The sequence below is a fragment of the Misgurnus anguillicaudatus genome, chromosome 1 (genome assembly GCF_027580225.2).
Source record: "Misgurnus anguillicaudatus chromosome 1, ASM2758022v2, whole genome shotgun sequence".
NCBI classification, from domain to species: domain Eukaryota; kingdom Metazoa; phylum Chordata; class Actinopteri; order Cypriniformes; family Cobitidae; genus Misgurnus; species Misgurnus anguillicaudatus.
Genome location: NC_073337.2, coordinates 10,181,899 through 10,203,195, shown reverse-complemented (window position 1 = coordinate 10,203,195; position 21,297 = coordinate 10,181,899). Strand labels below are relative to the sequence as shown.

General features: G+C 39.4%; 1 protein-coding gene across 5 annotated transcripts; it reads right to left on the bottom strand.

The window, feature by feature from the left end:
- Positions 1–262: 262 nt before the first annotated feature.
- On the bottom strand, positions 263–19,194 carry tulp3 (TUB like protein 3). 5 transcript variants are annotated; one of them, XM_055190439.2, is made up of 12 exons: positions 19,050–19,194; positions 13,169–13,210; positions 12,281–12,332; positions 9,842–10,004; positions 9,277–9,462; positions 8,718–8,845; positions 8,379–8,570; positions 8,194–8,306; positions 2,136–2,253; positions 1,942–2,040; positions 1,666–1,837; positions 263–1,552 (listed from the first exon to the last, which is right to left on the bottom strand). In XM_055190439.2, the coding sequence occupies exons 1-12, from the start codon at positions 19,064–19,066 to the stop codon at positions 1,419–1,421; spliced, it is 1,416 nt and encodes a 471-aa protein (XP_055046414.2). In that variant the 5' UTR covers positions 19,067–19,194; the 3' UTR covers positions 263–1,418. The 5 variants fall into 5 exon arrangements, with proteins under 5 accessions (XP_055046414.2, XP_055046413.2, XP_055046411.2 ...); XM_055190438.2 differs by lacking the exon at positions 19,050–19,194 and adding an exon at positions 14,411–15,267; XM_055190436.2 differs by lacking the exon at positions 19,050–19,194 and adding an exon at positions 13,399–13,490.
- Between the last annotated feature and the right edge of the window lie 2,103 nt (positions 19,195–21,297).

Below are 21,297 nucleotides of genomic sequence, written 5' to 3'. Positions count from 1 at the left end.
TCTTTTCTCTCTCATGGTAATTTGATTACGATTCATAGCGCTTTAATCAAACTCATCGTCATGGTCATCTTCATATCAATGTCACTGGCTGTAGTAATAATAATTAATATGCTATATTAATAGATATAACATAAACTCTCATTAGAAGCATGGCAGAATAGAAATACACTAATCATATCACTTAGGAAATGAAAACCATTTTTGTTTGTTGATCAAATTAGGTGAACATGAATATAGAAATATAAAAATAATAGTCATAGCATTTGATTTTCACTGACAAATAATTTTATTATTTTCAGACAAGTCTGTCACATTGTTCGGATCCAAATGAATGCATTTGTTAAATATTTATGACGCTTAAAAACTGTATTTCTGCCGTTTTTATCAGGACACTCTCGTCTGACTGACACCATACACAATGAATATCTACACAAACATCAATCACATTAATAAAAACTTGCGCAATAGGCAGAAAGAAATGTGCTTGAAAATCCCTTTTTTTTCATGATGTAAACACTCTTTCATGACATGACATGTTTTCAGGCACTATTTACACTTACAGCAACATATTAAGGCAACTTTCACAATCCATGCAGCAGCCATAATAACCCGAAGGATTTTCTGAAAAATGTCAGTTGAACACAGTGAGGAAAAACACTTTCTCCTCATGAATCTGGAGGACATTATCAAAGTTTCCTCTTAGATTTAGTAATCTCTCAAAACAAATTCATTAAAATTAAAAACTCTGTATTACCTATGACATAATTGTAAAAATACATCAACATCATCCAAAAATAGGGTCATTGCTTGAATTTCACAAAAACATGTTTTTGTTTTCAAATGATAATATATCATCAAATAAAAAATGACATTCGTGACATTATTAAGAGAATGATTAAATTCTCATTACTGTAATGCAATGTTAACTGTTAGATTTTCTTGTAATTCTCATTACAACGATACAAGTTTGCACTGTATTTCTGTAAAACATTACTATTAGACAATGCAGAGTGGAACCAAATAAGGGAGGAATGTATGAAAAATGTTAAATAACAGGCATGCATGACCCAAGTGTGTTATTGACAATTTTATGATAACAATGACATTTTTAACACACAAAACACCAAAGGAGATAAACTGAAAATCTAAAGTCTCTTAGTTTAAGAAAGAATATCCTTTGTTTCTTTCTATTGGTCCATTAAAGCATTCGTTTATGGTGTAACGATCATCCACAACAATAACTCGAACGACATGATTTCAAAACATACTTCAGCTTCTCATTTCTCTACTTTGTGATGTTGAAGCACAAATCCTCTGTTCACCTGCCGTCCGCAGGGATGAATCGTGCTCTTGTGCCCCGGAGTGGAAGAGGTGTGTGTTTTATGTAGAGACGTGTTGGGCTTTTAAAAGGTCACAGGTCATTCGCAGGCAAGCTTGCTGTCAAAGCTGGACAGGCCGATAGCAAAGGCTTGCAGAGCACACATGGGGTAGTTAAAGTCCAGAGTGAAGATGTCTTCTGCCACCCGACCAAACTGCATCACAATGTAGTCAGCTGAAAACACACCAATAGACAATCAATGCAGACACCCCATCTAGTATCAGTATTATTGCTTAGTCAACTCAACACAGCGAGTGAGACCAGACACCGCAACTTAGATAACTTACGGTCGTTGTCGTGGACAATCTGAAAGTTCTTGACGGAGGCCTGCGTGACCCTGCCATGAAAGTTCAGCACGTAAGACTGCGTGTCGTCGTTCCACACCGGGGCTTTATTGTGTAGCTCTATCAGATTCTCCAGCGAATGATTCTGCCATTTATTCAGCAGAGACTCCTGATCCTAATGCACAGACACACACACACAGATTCATGCATCATTGCTTCAGTCCCATCACAGTCTCTATGCTCTTAATGATGATTTGATTGACAGACGTGAGCACTCACGCATGCGGGTCGAACCGGAACCCGTTCAAAATTCATGTTCATGCCAGGAATAATCACAGTCATCTTTCGCGGGCCCTTAAATCCAAGAACATTAGTCTCCTGAGAAGAAAGCAAACACATCAATAAACACTGGGCGAGATAAGAGACACCGAAAGCTTGCGTGTGTGTGAGAGAGTAAATCTCCCTAGACTCACGTAGCAGATAGCAGCGAGCTCCTGTCGTGTGTTGTTTTCTTCCAGCAGAGCTCCTGGGTTTTTCGTAGGGTTGGTGCCGTTATCATAGACAGTGAACTTAGTTCCCATCAGATTAGACCTCAGGAAACACTCAACATCAGCACACACCTGTGTACCCTTGACATTACAGAATGGCCATGCAGGACACTTCTGCCGCAGTTATAACATAAAATCTTGACTAAAGGTCCTCTACCAAGGCCAGGGTTTCCAACAGCACTTTGCAGTTCGGGTGGCCCGCCTAAGCTAGGAAACCCTGCCGCCTTAACTAGGTTGTCCAAAAAAAAAAATCGCTTTTGCATGTGCATCTCAGAGAATAGCGTGGATGGGCTTCACTCCGCGAGTGGGCACGTATGCCACACAGCCGAAATGGTCCGTCAACTGTCTGGAGGATAGCCAGTTGATAAAACGCGTGTCCGTGAGAACTGTAAATAGACTTATGTTTTGGGTTTATTAGGGTTTCGAGCACGAAGTGCTGAAAACCTATTGTATTTGTCTGTTTTATTATTATTATTATTATTATTAGGGTTTCGAGCACAAAGTGCTGAAAACTATTGTATTTGTCTGTTTTATTATTATTATTATTTTTCCGCCTTAAAACGCGTCGCCCAGCCCAAACCGTAAGTCGTAGAAACTTGCCACTTGGTCAACTGGTTGTATATTAGCAGGCTACTCAGATACAGTGAATCAGCCAAATCGGCCCATAGGTGGCGCTATAGCAATGCCCGACGCGTTGGGCCTCATAACTCCTAAACCGGACATCAGACACTCACGTGTTTGGTATCATTGTAATCCCTGGCTCCAAACTTAAAAAATGTATATCTCCGATTTCATTTCCGTCATTAAAAATTTTCCGCTATTTCCGATTTTGTCGAAAAAAATAAAAACGAACTAGTCCTAGGTTTTTCGCTCGATCGGAATCGTTCCAGTGCTAAAATGTTCCTTGGAGTTCGAATATCAATAATTATTAAAAAAAAGTTGAACTTTCGACTCACGGTCGATATGCCAAGCCCAAACGTCTGAAGTGTACGCAGCCAATTGGACTTTTTTGGCTATAACTGGGGACAGAAATGAAGTATCAACACGACACTTGGTATTTGTGATGACAGTCATGGCTTGAGGTTGCGTGCCTCGTTTCGTCACAGCGCCACCTAGTGGCCAGACAAATCATGTAAATGCTTATAACTTAGGCTGAGTTTGACGTATTTTCATGGGACTTTTTTACTAAGAATTTTGAATTGTTGCCGAGTCCAACGATACCAAACATGCCAGGTTTCGCCTTACGGTTAGCCCTGCACAGCAAAATAGCGCTTAAAAAACATGCGTGAATAACTCCGCGAGGGTTATTCCGATCGACTCGAAATAACCATAGGAAGAAATTAACTTGAACTTCTGAACAAAAAGTTCTATTAGTGTTATGTTAAAATTTCCATCAGAAATGGCCGAAAATTGCAAAAAACGAAAAATTACATGCATTTTTTGTGTTTTTTAGATATAAATGCTTATAACTCTGCAACGAAATGACATTTTTTCACCAAATTTGATACGCTGATGTCTGAGCAGAGTCTGAGGCAATACAAAAAAAATGGTATGCCTGCACCACTAGTTGGCCTCATAATTGAACAAAACCTTTGACATTGAGTAAGCCCAATGGTCATACAACTGTTTCTTTACTAAACTAAAGTGAATAGCCGTGATTCTAGCTACAAGTAACACAGTCATGACCTGAGGTTGCATGCACGAGTCTGTCTTAGCGCCACCTAGTGGTTATTTGTTTTTTTCACTTAAAAATACTGCAACCTTACATCTAAAATCATGAGTCATCATGGATAATGTCTTTCATGGCTTTGAGTATAATCATTGGTGGATTGCAATTCAGTCACTAGCAACCAATGAGAATACCCTAGCAACCATTTAACAAGAGCTGTATCTCTGTATCAGAACATCGTAGAGACATGGGGTTCGGCTCTTTTGACTCATTAACACTATTTTAACATTTTGTGACCCAAGTTTTACCACTGCAAGCACCACAAACATTTCCTTCAGTGTTCTGTTTGTCAATGTTTCGTGAGAAGAGAGGGAGACATTTCACTGAATGATAACACCTTTTTTGCTGACAACTTTGAACACGTGTGTCTGGTAGCTGCGAATGACTTCACATTAAGGACGTGACATGTTTGTCCTATAGGTGCACGCGTGTTTAAGCATACATAGTCTGTATGAACCGTTTCTGACCACCTCTTTTGTTTTTGTGGATGCTGGATCAGCCTGGTCGACGATGTCTGACGTCTTTGACGTGCTTTAATGCTCGAAACCCGGTAAATGCTGCTTGCAGCTTTAATTATTATTATTATTATTATTTTTCCGCCATAAAACGCGTCGCCCAGCACAAACCGTAAGTCGTAGAAACTTGCCACTTGGTCAACTGGTTGCATATTAGCTCGCTACTCAGATACAGTGAATCAGCCAAATTGGCCCATAGGTGGCGCTATAGCAATGCCCGACGCGTTGGGGCTCATAACTCCTAAACAGGACATCAGACACTCAAGTATTTGGTACCATTGTAATCCCTGGCTCCAAACTTAAAAAATGTATATCTCCGATTTCATTTCCGGTATGCAAATTTTTCGCTAATTTGCATAATATGCATTTCTAGCCAAAATGAACTAGTCCTAGGTTTTTCGCCCGATCGGAATCGTTCCAACGCAGGAGAAATCTGTGGAGTGAGTAGGTAAATAATTATCGAACAGAATTTGAAATTTCGCTTCAGGGTCACTAAGGGGTGCCAAAACTCCATACAGGAAGTAGCCTATCGTCACTGAAATGGATATAACTCATAAACGGTTTGAGATATCTTAACGAGGTTTGGTACACATGTGTACCAGCTCACTCCGGTGTGACAGTAAAAAAGATGCAGATTTTGGCCACTAGGTGGCGCTATAACAGGCTTTAGCTCGGGAATGGCTATTACTACACAACCGTTAGCCCGATACACTTAATATTTGCTATGGTGTGTCTTTGTGCAATGTACCATGAGGGTCTGGAAGGACATTGGCGTATCTCCAAAAACATGGCCGTCATCGGCCAATGAAAGTTGAGGACTGATTTGACAGGGTTAATGAAGGTCGATCGGAACGAAACGCACTGTGCTTCTTCGTGTACTGCTCATGAAGGTCTGTAAGATTTACGGTGTCATTTGGCCACTAGGGGGCGTAATACCATATTTCGGTGCCTGTATCACGTGACGTTTGACATACACACACAAACATGACATCATATGATAGATCTGCCCATGGTGAACAACTTTGCCTCTTGAAGCGTTGCTGTCAATCAAACGGTTCGTGAGTTATTGGTGATAACCTTCAAATCCTACTTTTGCGAACTACTCCTAGGTTTTTTGCCCGATCGGAATCGTTCCAATGCAGGAGAAATCTGTGGAGTGAGTAGGTAAATAATTATCGAACAGATTTTGAAATTTCGCTTTAGGGTCACTAAGGGGCGCCAAAGCTCCATACAGGAAGTAGCCTATCGTCACTAAAATGGATATAACTCGTGAACCGTTTGAGATATCTTAACGAGGTTTTGTACACATATGTACCAGCTCACTCCGGGGACACAGTAAAAAAGATGCGTATTTTGGCCACTAGGTGGTGCTATAACAGGCTTGAGCTCGGGAATGGCTATTACTACACAACCATTTGCCCGATACTCTCAATATTTGGTATGGTGTGTCTTTTTGCAATGTACCATGAGGGTGTGGAAGGACATTGGCGTATCTCCAAAAACATGGCCGTCATTGGCCAATGAAGGTTGAGGACTGATTTGACAGGGTTAACCAAAGTCGATCGGAACGAAACGCACTGTGCTTCTTCGTGTACTGCTCCTGAAGGTCTGTAAGAATTACGGTGTCATTTGGCCACTAGGGGGCGTAATAACATATTTCAGTGCCTGTATCACGTGACGTTTGACATACACACACAAACATGACATCATATGATAGATCTGCCCATGGTGAACAACTTTCCTCTTGAAGCGTTGCTGTCAATCAAACTGTTTGTGAGTTATTGGTGATAACCTTCAAAACCTACTTTTGCGAACTAGTCCTAGGTTTTTCGCCCGATCGGAACATAACCAAAGCTGATTGATTCTGTGGAGTGTGAATATAAATAATTATCAAAAAAATTTGAAATTTGTATTCATACACGAAAGGAGTGGCCAAAAACATAAATGAGCGGAGCTTAGAACATTTAAATGGCCATAACTCGAGAGGGGTTTGAGATATCATCACGGGGCTTGAATAGTATATGAAGGCCATCGGTCTGAGGTCGTGATATAAAAAGCTTGCCGATCGGACAATAGGTGGGGCTATAACGGGAAAGATGGCATTACATACTGTGATTATCCAACGGTTACACTTTATAAGCCTATAACTTTATCTGTGATCAACGAATTTCCATGGGAATTGCTTTTATATGATCCTGAATTGTTTTCGAATCCTATGATACCAAACATGCCTGGTTTCGAATTACGTTTTACCACATTAAAAACAATCACTAATAGCTTCGTAACCGTAACTCCTATCGATTCGAAAACACCATAGGAAGAACAATGCAATGGCTTCTGAACAAAAAACTCTATTGGCGTTATATTAAAATCTCCATCAGAAATGGCCGAAAATTGTGAAAAACCAAAATAGTTCTATAGGTGCACGTGTGTTTAAGCATACATAGTCTGTATGAACCGTTTCTGACCATCTCTTTCGTTTTTGTGGATGCTGGATCAGCCTGGTTGACGACGTGTGAGGTCTTTGACGTGCTTTAATGCTCGAAACCCGGCAAATGCTGCTTGCAGCTTTAATTTAAGCCTGTTATTGTATTAGTCTATAGTTCTTGCGAATTTAAAGTAAGTTAGCTGGTGATTTTTGTTTGAGCAACCTGCTAGCTAACAATAGGTCGATATAATTGTTGAGCGCTCTTGCTCACGTTATTTATGTGCATTATTTACATGCTACAGTAGTTACACTCCTTTAAGATAATGTCATTAATAGTGGGAAATAATCAGTTTTTACAATCTTCGCGATCTATCATCGTTCGCCAGACGTTCTACAACATCTGCTTCAGTTTGTGTTTATTAACCCTTTAGTTTCACTTCATCACGGAGCTATTTTCATTAGAGGTATCTGTTAAATACATTTAATTCATTATTAATCTAGTATGTGTTCATTTTCTGTCATAGTTTCTTCAAAATTAAGTTTTATTTGAGTGTTTTAAATAAAAATATTTTCTTTGTTACGTGTACGCCCCGCCCCTTTGAGTGCCACGCACACCCGCCCAACCCTACCACCTTAACTAACAAATATTCTGCCAGAAACCCTGAAGGCTTCTGTTACAAACACCCATAGATATGTACACTAGATCTCGCCTTGGCTACAGCAGTTCATTGGACCGAATGCTTCAAATAGAGCCGCCATCTTGAAACAGGGGAACCCCTCATCAGTGTCATTGTAGGCAATGGTGTAACAGAAATAAAATCACCATAAATCGTCATGAATGCGATTTTCTAGTTTTTCTTTTGGTTCGTTTCAACAGTCAGACATGTATTTAGCATTGAGTCCAGGAAAAAATAAAAGTTTTGATTTTATAAAAAATTTACTTTTCTAACTATAATGCATAGTACTAGTAGCCCTAACATCAATATGCAGCACAAAAGTCCGACATCGTCCATGAATTCGAAGTACAGTCAGAGATAGCAGCTTTACCTAGCTACTTCCTATGACAAGACCCCTGTTCCAAGATGGCGGCGGTTTTGACACATGCTCAGAGCCCCAAGGCGACATCTATTGTATATATCTATGACAAACACCTTACAAACAGATGTTTTGTTAAAAAAGTGTGCCTGTGCAAATTTAAAATTAATTTAATTATTTTAATAATTTTAAAAATGTGAATTTGCGTTACTAAAAACTGATCGGATCAGTTGAGATGGATCTTAACACTTGAAAGAAGTTTACTTTTGGCCTCACCTCAGTTTTCCTATAAAGCTCTCGCCCTCACGAGACAGATCTGTGGCATCTACTGAGATCAGATAGTTTGATGTTTTGCTCTTTTTCCTCTTCCGTCCAGCCAATAAAAACACCTGAAGAGAAAGGGAGTGTGAGCAAAAGAAGCCTAAAGCGAGCAGAAGCACGAGACTTTAACAGATCATCACCTTCTTGCCGTCTTCCCTCTCGAGGTGCATGAAGTACGTAGGGTAGAGGCCGCGGTCCATGCCCTTCTTATCCCGCGAGATGCGACACTTCACCGTGACTCCTCGTGGTGCCGGACGGAGCACAAACTCCTCCAGATTATCCACCTCAATGGAGGTGCCCTCAGCGGACGGGGAATTTAGAGGAACGCACTCCTGAAAAAACACTGAGACGTTACAGCAACAATACGAGCCAAGTGAATGAGCGTGATGTGGATTTTCATTTCTGTCTCTTGATAATTCGGTTTTATGTGCAATTATTTTTAAATGAAAGTTAAGATTTAGCCTTACGCAGCCCCTTACCGTGGTGGATTGAGTGCTGGACGCAGACGCGGGCCTTGTGCTTTCAGTATGCGGTGAGAGAGAGCGGCTTCTCTCTTCATCTTCATCATCCTCGCTCGCCTCATCATAGTTCATGCTGGCAGAGAGTCCTGAGAGAAACAGAAGGTTTGAGGAGCAGAAGATGAAGCTCTGTCATTTACAATCAATCTCCTGAGACACACACACAGTGTCAACTAACCACCACACTAGAGAATGACTGTGTCTGCTAGCTTTGACCTTTTTGTAAATATTTACCAGAGAAAATGCCCTTGTAGTAGAACTAAGAAATAACGTTTGAACTCCTATGTAAAAAAGCTAAATGTATAAAACGTATAAAAGCTAAACACTTATACTATAATACACTATAGTAACCCTATGACACACAACACCTGTTCATCGGTTTAACACAAGTTTTAACCCCATTTTAAGTGATGAGAACCAATGAGATTTCAGTACAGCAGAGTTAAAGCCACAGTCTAAATAATGGCACAGTCTTCTGCTGTATATTATGTCCATGTCCAATTTGTTGTGTGTGTCTCACCGCGTCTCTGCAGCAGTGTGTGTATGTCTGTTTTGGGTTCGAGCAGAGTTTCAGTATCGGCGTCTGTCTCGGGCTCTTCTGTGGTTGGGAGCGACAGCTGCGGTGGTGGACCGACTGACAGAACCTGGATTTTACTGCCCAGATCTGGACCCTCTGAACTCAGCAATGACGCAGGCCCATCAATACCTGTTCGACCAACACATTCACATTAAATTAATCCATAAAACACAGTAAAAAAAAAACAGCTACTAAAAACAGTATAAACCGATTTATGAGGTTTTGTTTAATCAATCGACATAAAATAAAATAAATAAATACAGCACAAATTATATTTAATAGCATTTACATCTAAACGCATTGCAGAATTAGGAGAAATATAATGCATGAAAAATACCATAAAATGCATTGACATTTCTATATAACACAGAGAAAATTGCTGAAAAAGAGAAAGAAGGGCCAACAAAAGATATCAGTAACAAGTAAAAGTGTGCGAGAGCTTTGGGAGAGATCGGATTGAAGATAAATGAAATATCACACATTTATGATGAGCATGTGAAAAGCTCACCGTCTAAGATGATGTCACTGGCCGTATTGACGTGGGGCTCTACGAGGGGCGCCTGCTCCTCACTGCGGCGGGGTCGCGAGCGCCGTGGACGACCCTCTGGATTCGGCTGCACCATTAGTGGTTCTTGACGTTTCCTCCTCTGTTTCTGCTCCAACAGCGCCCTCTGTGGACAAAACAATGACATTACCACACTCATTCATTACTGTTGCAATAACAATTGTTTTCTTATCCTGAGCACAGTTCAGCACAAAAGGTGAAAACCCTAAAATCGAGATGTCGCCTGTGTTTAGCTGCGGGTTAATGTGTCCAGAGGCAGTGTAATGGTTCTGTAAGAATATCTAATCAGATCATCATGAGTCAGGCTCACAGGGAGTCTGGGTAATACAGTAGGACATAAAGATGCTCATGTTTCTATGGAAACTGAACATAGAGCTACTGTCCTTCACTGTGTTTCTGACGGCCTGTAGTTTAAATCTTATTTTACATATTTTTTTATTTAGTCAGTTGACCGCTATGGTTTTTTTTATTGCAGATTCCAAAACCGATATTGAGAAAGCAATGTGGCCGATTGGCCCATATGAAACCGATATAACCCAAGTAAATGAGAAACAAGCAAAATGAGAAACAATTGTTGAAACTAAGTAAACATTTGATATGCATTATATAAACATACAATTTTTAAGTACTTGAAAAATGTCTACAAGAAATATGTACTGTGGATGACAGATTTAACTGTACACCAGAGTGTTGTTTAGTGTCACATATGCAGCTTCACATTAAAACGTTAATAATTCATGTTTGATCATTTTACAGTCAGCCAGTCTTTGGCTTTACATCAGAGTTTCTTTTCATTGCAAACAACACTTTTAAGGAACACCGATGCCGATAATACATTTTACAAATATCGGCCAACAGTGTTGGGGAAAGTTACTTTTAAAAGTAATGCATTACAATATTACAATATTTCTCCCAAAAAACGAATTGCGTTACTTAGTTACTTTTCATGGAAAGTAATGCTTACGTTACTTTTTAGTAACTTTTGCGTTACTTTTTCTTGGCTGAGGCTTGATCTTTTTCAAGCCTTGCAGGTCGTTTTTATGACTGAAAAGTTCTGCATTCAGAAATTGCATATTTCTACACAAAAATGTCGAGCTCTGGCCCCCTATCTCAGTTTCTGACTCAAACGGTTCCCACGTAGGCGTGTACGCATAGAGTACATAATGTGACTAGTTTAGTTTAACGAATTTAATTATAATTAGTAGTAGAATTAATGAAACTAAAAAAGTAACTTGCATTACTTTTTAAAAAAAGTAACTCAAATATTAATGTGTACATTTAAAAAGTAATGTGTTACTCGTTACTTCAGAAAAGTAATATTATAACGTAATGCACGTTACTTGTAATGCGTTACCCCCAACGCTGTCGGCCAATATAGAGGTCACTATAACGTATCGGTATATCACTAGTTTTAATTATATTAATTATATAAGATATTTTTACTGGCTTCCATGCCAATCTTTAACAATATAATAATATTTCACTGTATACACAGTACACTGTATACACACAATATATACATTAAGCACTTGTAACTGTAATATTTTTGTTTTTTTTATTTTTTTAATAATGTTGATAATAATAACATTATGATGCTGAAAAATAAGTGATGTAAGTTAAGATTTCATATAAGCAATTAGGCTACACAACACAAACACATCAATACATTCACGCACAGTTTACAGTATTCAAAATTCAATTTTAAATGTAAATTCCTCATACCTTATACGTACTGATGAATCAAGTAATTTTGTTTTAAAACAAGCCACAGGACTGATAAACACACCTCTTAAGAGCGATGAGTTATGATCAAATTACAAAAGAATGATCTACTCCAACTGAAAATCGACAGTGATGTAAAGCACAGGAAGTGAACAATCACACAGCCAATGAGAGCGTCAGCAAACACACATGAGCTCAAGTCATTCATGATGATAAACACTGATCTGTTCCCACAACTGTTTGTGCGTGTGTATAGGGATGGGATGACAGTGGCAGAGAGGAAGAGAAATCAGGGCTGAAGACACAGAGACTTTCGGTCATAGACGCCCTCACACTGTTTCACACAGGAAATAATATCAGCTGTCGTAACATGAATCATTTTACATTAAAAAAAGAGCTGACACATTAAAAACACCACTGTAACATCTCTTACTGTGTGTGTATGTGTTTGTACAGGTTTGGTAACATTTGTGAGGGCCGAATGTCCTTACTAACACAGTAACTTAAAAGGTTATTTGGTTATTACAATACAAAAAGTCTCATAAATCAGCCAGATGATGTACCTGGTAATCCCCATACAGAATTATGTTTTTTTTTCTAAAATAGCATAAAAATGATCTGTTTCTCACACATGATGAGTGGATTTAGTTTTTGTCTCACCTGTTTCTCCAGCTTCTGCTGTCTGAGGCTCAGACTGTCGTCCTCTAATGTGCTGAAACACACAAAAATACACACGTTACAAACACACATAAACACTTATATCCTTGTGTAGATGCCTTATTTGCACTATTTCTGTAATAAAAAGTTCAAATCGTAGGATTTTTTGTTTATTTGAATTTTTATACGGTGTCACTTCATAATCCAAACAAAAAACGCACTGATTTTGATTTGTGAAGCAAATCCCTGCATTACATTCAGTTTTCACTCTTTGCCTTTTTTAGAGACATAACTGTGTGTAAAACTAGACAATATAAAAGCACAGTCAACCCACATGACTCCTGAAGTGATTCACTAAATCTGATGTGTGACAGTGACAGTGACTGAACAAGCGCTAGTAGTTGGTCAGTCATCTCGTTGTGTTGCTAGGCAACAAGAGTCACCCAAACCAAGATACTATCGTAAAAACGATGTCTCCAACATCCTCGCCTACACCATCTACATCTAAAAATACACAAAACACCCCCATACACATGCATAAAACTGTACAGCCCACACAAACACGGTGATTATTGTGAGAAATATTTCAACCCTGTGTACTCTAACCGCAGTAATGCAGTCTCCGTGCAAGAGAGGATCTGAAAGCGGTACAGTAAATGTAGATTAGTGCATTACAGTACACGAGGTGTGTAATTCAAGCTTCATCTATGACAATTGATACCTTCTTAAGGAGAACGGTTTTACTTCTTTTTCAACCTGGCTATTTTGACCGATTAATACCAAGACCCTAGCAATCACCTAGCAACCATGACGCCAGGCAATAAGCCACAACATCCTGGTATCACGGTGGTGCGTCACAGGCAGTGTGAATGTGTTGTGTGTGTGTCGTACCTGGTCATGGCTGTGGATGCGAAGCTGGATGAACTTGAGGGTCTTCGTTTCCATGGCGATACAAAACAGACAGAGAGAAGAAAAACACAAAGAGGAGAGAAAATGAGTCAGTGAAAAGAACAGCAGGGATGAAGATGAGGATGAGTGTGCTGCTCACCTCACACCAGCTGCTAGTGTGACTGTGTGTGTGTGTGTGTGTGTGTGTGCGCGTGTGCCTTAAGTCTTCGCACCTGTATGAATGTTTCATGCTCACTGAGGTAAGATCAGATGACACACAAGCTGTCAGATGTGACACCTGTGTAGCCATGGTTACCTTCGCATGAGGTAATCGCCCTCAACACACACACACACACACACACACACACACACACACACACATATATATGCTACTAACAAATGCTCAGAGGGTGAAGTGAAAGAAAGAAGTATAAATGAGTGCACTAATAATCCACCAGAGAGTGTGATGATGACTTTCATGTTTGGTGGAAACTTCAGTTCTCTGTGGGTCTGTAGTTCTCATTAGAGATACACAACACAAACATCATCATCCGTCCAGTCATTTACTCATGTGCAAACAATAATGTCATTTATGGACATTCAGGAAACTGAACACTCAAACAAGTGTTAAGGAAAACAAACTTAGACTTAGAAACACTTCATTGTCATTGTGCATTACAAAACAAAGTATTTTTCCACATATTTACAGGCAAATATATATTAAGTAAATAATATTAATGGTGTAATGTATTAATAACAGACTAAAACGATTAGACTGTATAATAATGTATAAAATGGCAAGGTGCAATCTTGAATGCTTTTGTTGTTCTTTGCTATTCTGCATTTACTTTGTTTGTATTTCATGTAAAGCTGCTTTGAAACAATAAACACTTGTGAAAAGTGTTATATAAATACTTTAAATTGAATTTAAATAGAGTAATGATAAATAAAGTCACAAGGATGTGAATGTGCTAGTTAATAAACAGAAAATAAACATTGATGTTTTTATAAATTGTATGTACACAACTGCTATGTATCAGCAGCCGAGGTGCAGTTAGACGCTGGTAAAAAATATATAAACAAAAGCCAAGTCAACTTTATAAGTTACTGCAAACAAACCTAACAAACACACAACATACGTCCTCCTGTGAATTCCTATAACACACACAGACACTAAACACACAGTCTGTAGGACTTTCGACTTGGTACGCCTCTGTGTCGCAAGCGTGTGTGATGTGTGTGTACCTGTATGACCATCGGCTGTAAGAGGGCTGTGAAGAGCTCTTCATTGTGTCCATGCTGAGTGTGTGTCATGAATGTGTCGGTCCGGGTTCAAGCGTTTCTACCTGTGTTTAGTTCATGAGGGAGCTTGTGCACGGCAGCCCTCAGGTGAAGGCTACTGGTTACTACGACAACAACACCCCACAGACGCCCTTTGAAAAGCAGAACGCTACTGTGGGTCCCATGAGGAACCGATACATCTATGAACTACAAACACTTCCACATCTGAGCGTTCACACACATCGATGCATACCAGCACTATGATTGATTGTGCCAAACACAGTCATTTCACCTTTCATGAGTTTTAAAGACGCTATTATACTCAGTGAAATGTAAATTTTTGCACTGCTATATACACTCACCTAAAGGATTATTAGGAACACCTGTTCAATTTCTCATTATTGCAATTATCTAATCAACCAATCACATGGCAGTTGCTTCAATGCATTTAGGGGTGTGGTCCTGGTCAAGACAATCTCTTGAACTCCAAACTGAATGTCAGAATGGGAAAGAAAGGTGATTTAAGCAATTTTGAGTGTAGCGTGGTTGTTGGTGCCAGACGGGCCGGTCTGAGTATTTCACAATCTGCTCAGTTACTGGGATTTTCGCACACAACCATTTCTAGGGTTTACAAAGAATGGTGTGAAAAGGGAAAAGCATCCAGTATGCGGCAGTCCTGTGGGCGAAAATGCCTTGTTGCTATAGATCAGAGGAGAATGGGCCGACTGATTCAAGCTGATAGAAGAGCAACTTTGACCGAAATAACCACTCGTTACAACCGAGGTATGCAGCAAAGCATTTGTGAAGCCACAACACGCACAACCTTGAGGCGGATGGGCTACAGACCCCACCGGGTACCACTCATCTGCCCTACAAATAGGAAAAAGAGGCTACAATTTGTACAAGTTCAACAAAATTGGACAGTTGAAGACTGGAAAAATGTTGCCTGGTCTGATGAGTCTCGATTTCTGTTGAGTGAGAATTTGGCCAGACTCTCTGTACAAATGAAATGAATGTACGAGTCTGGTTGGACCAGGCTAGCAGGATACTGCACCATGTCACAAAGCTCGAATCATTTCAAATTGGTTTCTTGAACATGACAATGAGTTTACTGTACTAAAATGGCCCCCACAGTCACCAGATCTCAACCCAATAGAGCATCTTTGGGATGTGGTGGGACGGGAGCCTCGTGCCCTGGATGTGCATCCCACAAATCTCCATCAACTGCAAGATGCTATCCTATCAATATGGGCCAACATTTCCAAAGAATGCTTTCAGCACCTTGTTAAATCAATGCCACGTAGAATTAAGGCAGTTCTGAAGGCGAAAGGGGGTCAAACACAGTATTAGTATGGTGTTCCTAATAATCCTTTAGGTGAGTGTATATGAGTTGCAGGTTTGCGAGGTGGTTGAATCTTAATTAGATTGTGACAGATTCATAACAATCAGTGCTGATGTGTGTCACTCAGATCAGACTGTATTGATCAGAGATCGTATTACTGCTTTCTAAAAGGATTCTTGTGAAGGATATTAGAGCTGTAAAGGCTAAAAACTCGGACTGTGACGCATGTTCACCGATATATATATAGCAAATCATTTTCTGTAAGTGAGTAAGGGGTAAGTAGCCATCTTTTATGTAAATGATAAAAAAAATGCAAAGCACAATCGTCTGTTTCCAGCATGTAATTTTCTCTTGCATGCATCCCTGATGATAGTAATCGCGGACTCTACTGTACAGCCACATTCAGCTAATGGCGACTAATCAGACTATAATTACACATAATAACACTTTATCAGCCTCATTCATCAGACCCAACCCACAGATTGTCAAATCATTCACCATTTTCTGTCTTTGTGATTTGTGAATGTAATTTAACACTGATCTACTTTATTTTTTCCAGTTTTCATACACTTTTTTTCTGCTGTAATTTATTTCAGAGTGGTTGGTTAGGATTTGCCTTCCATAAGGTTTATGGCACATTTAAAAATAAAAAATACACTTAAAGGTGCAATTTGTAAAACATTTGCAGTAAAATGTCAAAAAACCACTAGGCCAGTGTTATATATTTTGTCCAGCTGATTACTATCAATATCTGTAATGTTTTCAACTACTTAAAAAATCGTGAGAAAATTGCCATTCAAAACATTGTTATGGGGCAGTGCAGTCTCCTGTCAATGACGTTAATATCCATGTGACCCTTTGTCACCGCCTTTACTGACGTAAAAACCACATGACAACAGTGGTCGAGTTCGAAAATATAAAATGGCAGCCAAGGAAGCGACTGGAGCACAAATTTAGTGTAAATAAAGGTATATTTTCACTTTTTACACATTTTAATTGCATTTCTAGTGAGAAATTAGTATTGTAGTTTTCAAATATGTGATTAGTTATCACAAAGGCACTCTCTGTTTATATTTCAAACACGCTGCCTTTGAAGTGCGTCGGAAAGCCTTTCTCTGAGCTGCCTTCATGCCTCCGAAGTCATTTCCTCATGAGGCAGCGAGGCAACAAGTCACTGCCTTGAGTTTTCGGACGCAGACAGTGTCGTGGACAAATGCGGAACTATGCGATAGCACCTGTCGGGCTACGCGCTTGCTTATGGACTTATGGATTACTCTTTACCGTCTGCCGCTGGTTGTGTCAGCAAAGACAGCCCCCGTAAGCGTACGGGCCAACCAAACGACCCAAGAAGAGTTTGGAACAAAACGAGACAAAGAATGAGGATCAATTTGGTGTTGCATTATCTGGATAGAGAGAGCTTTGCGACAACATTTAACTAGACAGAGATTCTGATCCTGCTTGTGTTTTATGCGATGGGTGAGTTGTTTTGATTCGTAACCCTTCAAAAAAAGTATGCTATTATATTGATCACAACATTATTGTGTAGATTGTAATCTTCCCGCATACCCGTCTTCACGATATGCACATCAAGAGGTATTGTAAAGCAATATAAATGGTCATTTTAAGACACTTCACAATAAGATTTGTACTGTCAATACATTATGTGAAAAACCATTGTAGATTGTAAGTTGAAAACTTAATTCTGTGATGTGTTAACCATCGAATTTGGACTAATACTGTAACATCTATGACTAACAATTTCGTTTTGAACATCACATATAAACTTACATAATGAAATAAACGATGTCATCAAACGCAACATTTATAAGACTTGATTACCTTATCCGTCAACGTGATTCTCGTTCACGTCTGATTGATGGCCATCAGCGGTTGAGTTAAAGACAACAAATCCCATAATTCCACGCTGCTTCAGAGCGTCATTAAACAATGTCATTGTTATTGATTTGATCTGGCGCCATCAAGCGGTGCAGATAATACAAATTGCATCTTTAAAAAACACTGTTTTATAAAGCTGTGTGATTCAAACACAACCCAGGCAAAACGTGGAATGTTAATCAGATAAAAAAACTTTTAAAAACAAGTTTACACATTAGATTCTTATTCATGTAATCTCAGAGATTTTCCTACAGTTCATCAGTAGGAAGACACACAACAAAAGCTGGTAGGCAGCTTAAGTAGGTGGCTTTTATAATGCTGGAGATATATGGCATGCTAAGCAAACAAAGCGGCAGATAAATCTTCAAACCACTTCGTGCCTTTAGTGGAAACCACAAAGAGATCCAATTTAGGAAAAAACAGGAAGGTAGGGAGTGTTGCAGCCCAGCAGTGTTTAGAAGAGAAAATATACACGAGACAAATGAGAGCAGATGCTGAAAATGATCTTTTATCAAACACACATCAGCTGAGGAAGGAGTCAAGGACATGCAGAAATCTTAAGCTGGAACACATGCACCCGAGTGTTGATGAAGCAGATAAATCCAGAATGCTCTGATGAATGAAATAAAACAATAAAAAAGCAGAAGACAATGAACTCATGTATTGTGTTGTGTGTTGCAGTTATATTGTGACATCATAAATATCAACACAGTACTATCATGACGTCATGCCACACGCGCATGACTGCGTCAGAACAGCAAACTTACAGCTGTTTACGCAATAATTGATAAAAATGACATAACTGTAACAATTACACACTATGAATACACGTTTGAATAGCTTTAATAAATAAGAGCAGTTTAGTCACGCTGCTGTTGGGCTTTAACAGAATAAGTGATCTACTGTCTTCATTATAAATCCGTTATATACATTCTGAAACGATTGCGGTGGTTTTTATTTGATAAATTGATAGTTTACCATTATTATATTCATTTATGTAAGCTTGATAGTCGTGTGGTCTTCCCCGTTATCCCACTGCTAACTGAGGCTCTGTCGTTACACCCTTCACGTCACTCTCTCATTCTCTTTCATACGACACATTTCTCTATTTTCTTCATATTTCAACTGTTCGGATGGTGATGTTGTCTTATTTAGTGAATGGTCGGGTGTTTTATTGTGTTTTAGCTCTGGTTGATGTTACAGCGCGCAAGAAACGCAACAGGAGCCGCAGCAGAAAAAAACACAGAAAAGTTCCGAAAGACACTCGAGTAACACACACGCGCGGGTACGAGCACACAACAGTCCCCGACCCGGCGTCGCTTTTGGATCATTTCTGATAAAACTGTTTGGATCGGTGTGTCTTACCTGCTGTAGTAGCTCATGTTTATCCGCCGTTGCTATGGATTCGTCCGCTGCTGCAGCGTCGCGTCCCTGTGAGCAAAACCCGCTGCGGCCGCGACTCGTATGCGCATGCGCGGATAGGCGCCGATAAACGTACCTTCCATAAGGGGCGCTCGATGGCCCAGACCGCCAGTAGTTAGTCGGTCATTCGACCGCAGCGAAAGCTCTAGAGTTTTTGTTTGTTTTAGAAGAGATGTGTACACTAAAGGTTATAAACTGTTTAACGATGTTTATATAGTTGAGTAAGTGGTGGCTGACATACAACAGTTTCACCCCTAAGTAATACAAATCTAATACTTATTAAATAATTTCTATTTCTTTTTAAGGTGCATCCCAATTCAGGAGCTGGGTCATTATTTGTGGTGGTAAGTGGTGTGTCCCTCTACTTTACAACAGTTGAAATAAGCTTTAAATACCAATAATTAATAAATGTTTCCATGTTTGTATTCTGTAGATTAAACACAATTCGTGCACTATTAACAATTTTTTTTTAAATACATATTTAATTGAGTTTGAAAGATTGCATTTGCAGTGGCGGCTCGTGACTGCTCTTCCAAGGGGCGCAAATTCAAAATATGTGTTCGGAGTGTCATGTGTGTTGCTGCGTCATGTGAACCATGTGCATCACATGTTTTGTCAAAATAAGTGCCTGCTGCACACACGTTAAAACTGTTTATGATAAAAGAGACACTCACGTTCACATAATACACGCAAGACACTCCCTTAACAGTAATCTCTGATTACACATGAGATTATATACGAGGATCTGGCAACACAAGTGTCTTTTTTATCATAAACCCTTTAGATGCCTCTGCAGCAGCCACTTATGGCGCTTTTCCATTGCATAGTACCCCACGGTTTGGTTTAGTTTGGGTCGGGTCAGCTTACTTTTGGGAGCTTTTCCATTGGGTGCTGTTGCAGTACGTACTTCCAGATACTTTTTTTAGTACCACCTCGGTTGGGGTTCCAAGCGATCCAAGCTGATACCAAACGTGACACGAAAACACCGTAGATCATTGATTGGTCTGAGAGAATCATCACTACCAGCGTCATCGCTATAATGTAAAGATTAGCTTTACCTTTAGTGCTAGCTTGCGCTGTCTCGAGCAAACATGTTGTCATCTGTGCTCTGCTATAAGTTCCCAAATCTTCCTTTTAGCGATAAAAAACATACACATGTAAAAAATCTAATATATATGAAATCAGAAAAAAAGAAGTAATATAGTTTCCCTTTTTGTCTTTTTGCAGAAATGGGTTTAGTCTGGCAAATTAAACGTGTATTTTTAAAATAAACCTCAGTAACTTTGTTATTAGTACAGTACTTATTATTGTAAGTCCAAACTAAAGGCCAATTTAAATTCCCCAAAAGATTTCCCCAATATTGTTTGCTTCTACATGTAATATACATTTTTCACAGAAGTGTCGTGCCAAAAATAGAATTGCACACAAGACAATGTTCATCTCAAATTGAGTGCAGCGCCCCTGCTGGTGATGTGAAGGACAGCATCTGAACTGAGCCTTTAGGGCAGGAGTGGGGAACCCTGGGTCCTGGAGGGCCACTGCCCTGCAGAGTTTAGTTCCAACCCTAACCAAACACACCTGAATTTCATTTTCAAGTCATCCTGAAGACTTGAATTAGATTTTCAGGTGTGCTCATAGGCTTTATGCCCAGCTGCACTACTTCCTGAACTTCAGCCGGCTCCTGGTTTCCTGTCTGCCATTATTGGACAAACTGAATCCAGATGTGCCTGACCTCAGTAGTCACAAACAAACTGATTAATCCTGGGGCCCGTTTCAGAAAGGTGGTTAAGTGAAAACTCTGAGTTTGTTAACCCTGAAATAAGGGAAACTCTGAGTTTTCCGTTTCAAAAAGGGAGGTAGGTTAAACCTGAGACAGCGGGGTAAGTCAAGCCTGTTTCAGAAGGAGAGGTAACTTATACTCAGAGTCTGTTTCCGGAGTAACGGTGTTTAATCTTGTTAGTTGCTTTAGTACATTCATTCATTGTGCACATTTTTATCATGTACACTGTAAAAAAAAATTTAGCTGTCTTTAAGTTATAATTAAATTGCCAGTGCAAACCATTTTAACTTACGACTTTATATTTTTATATATTACACTAAACTTTTAACTAAAAAAAAATTAAAACAGTAAATTGAAATGACTTGTAAAACTAATATGATATACTTAGGTGCATAGATCGTCTTAGTGACT

Excerpts from the sequence above, each read along its gene's own strand:
- tulp3 (XM_055190436.2), bottom strand. The coding sequence starts at position 13,475 with ATGGCTACACAGGTGTCACATCTGACAGCTTGTGTGTCATCTGATCTT. Across the intron at positions 10,005-12,280 it reads AGCAGAAGCTGGAGAAACAG|AGGGCGCTGTTGGAGCAGAA; the intron begins GTGAGACAAAAA and ends TTTTGTCCACAG. Across the intron at positions 1,838-1,941 it reads TTCCGGTTCGACCCGCATGC|GATCAGGAGTCTCTGCTGAA; the intron begins GTGAGTGCTCAC and ends TCTGTGCATTAG.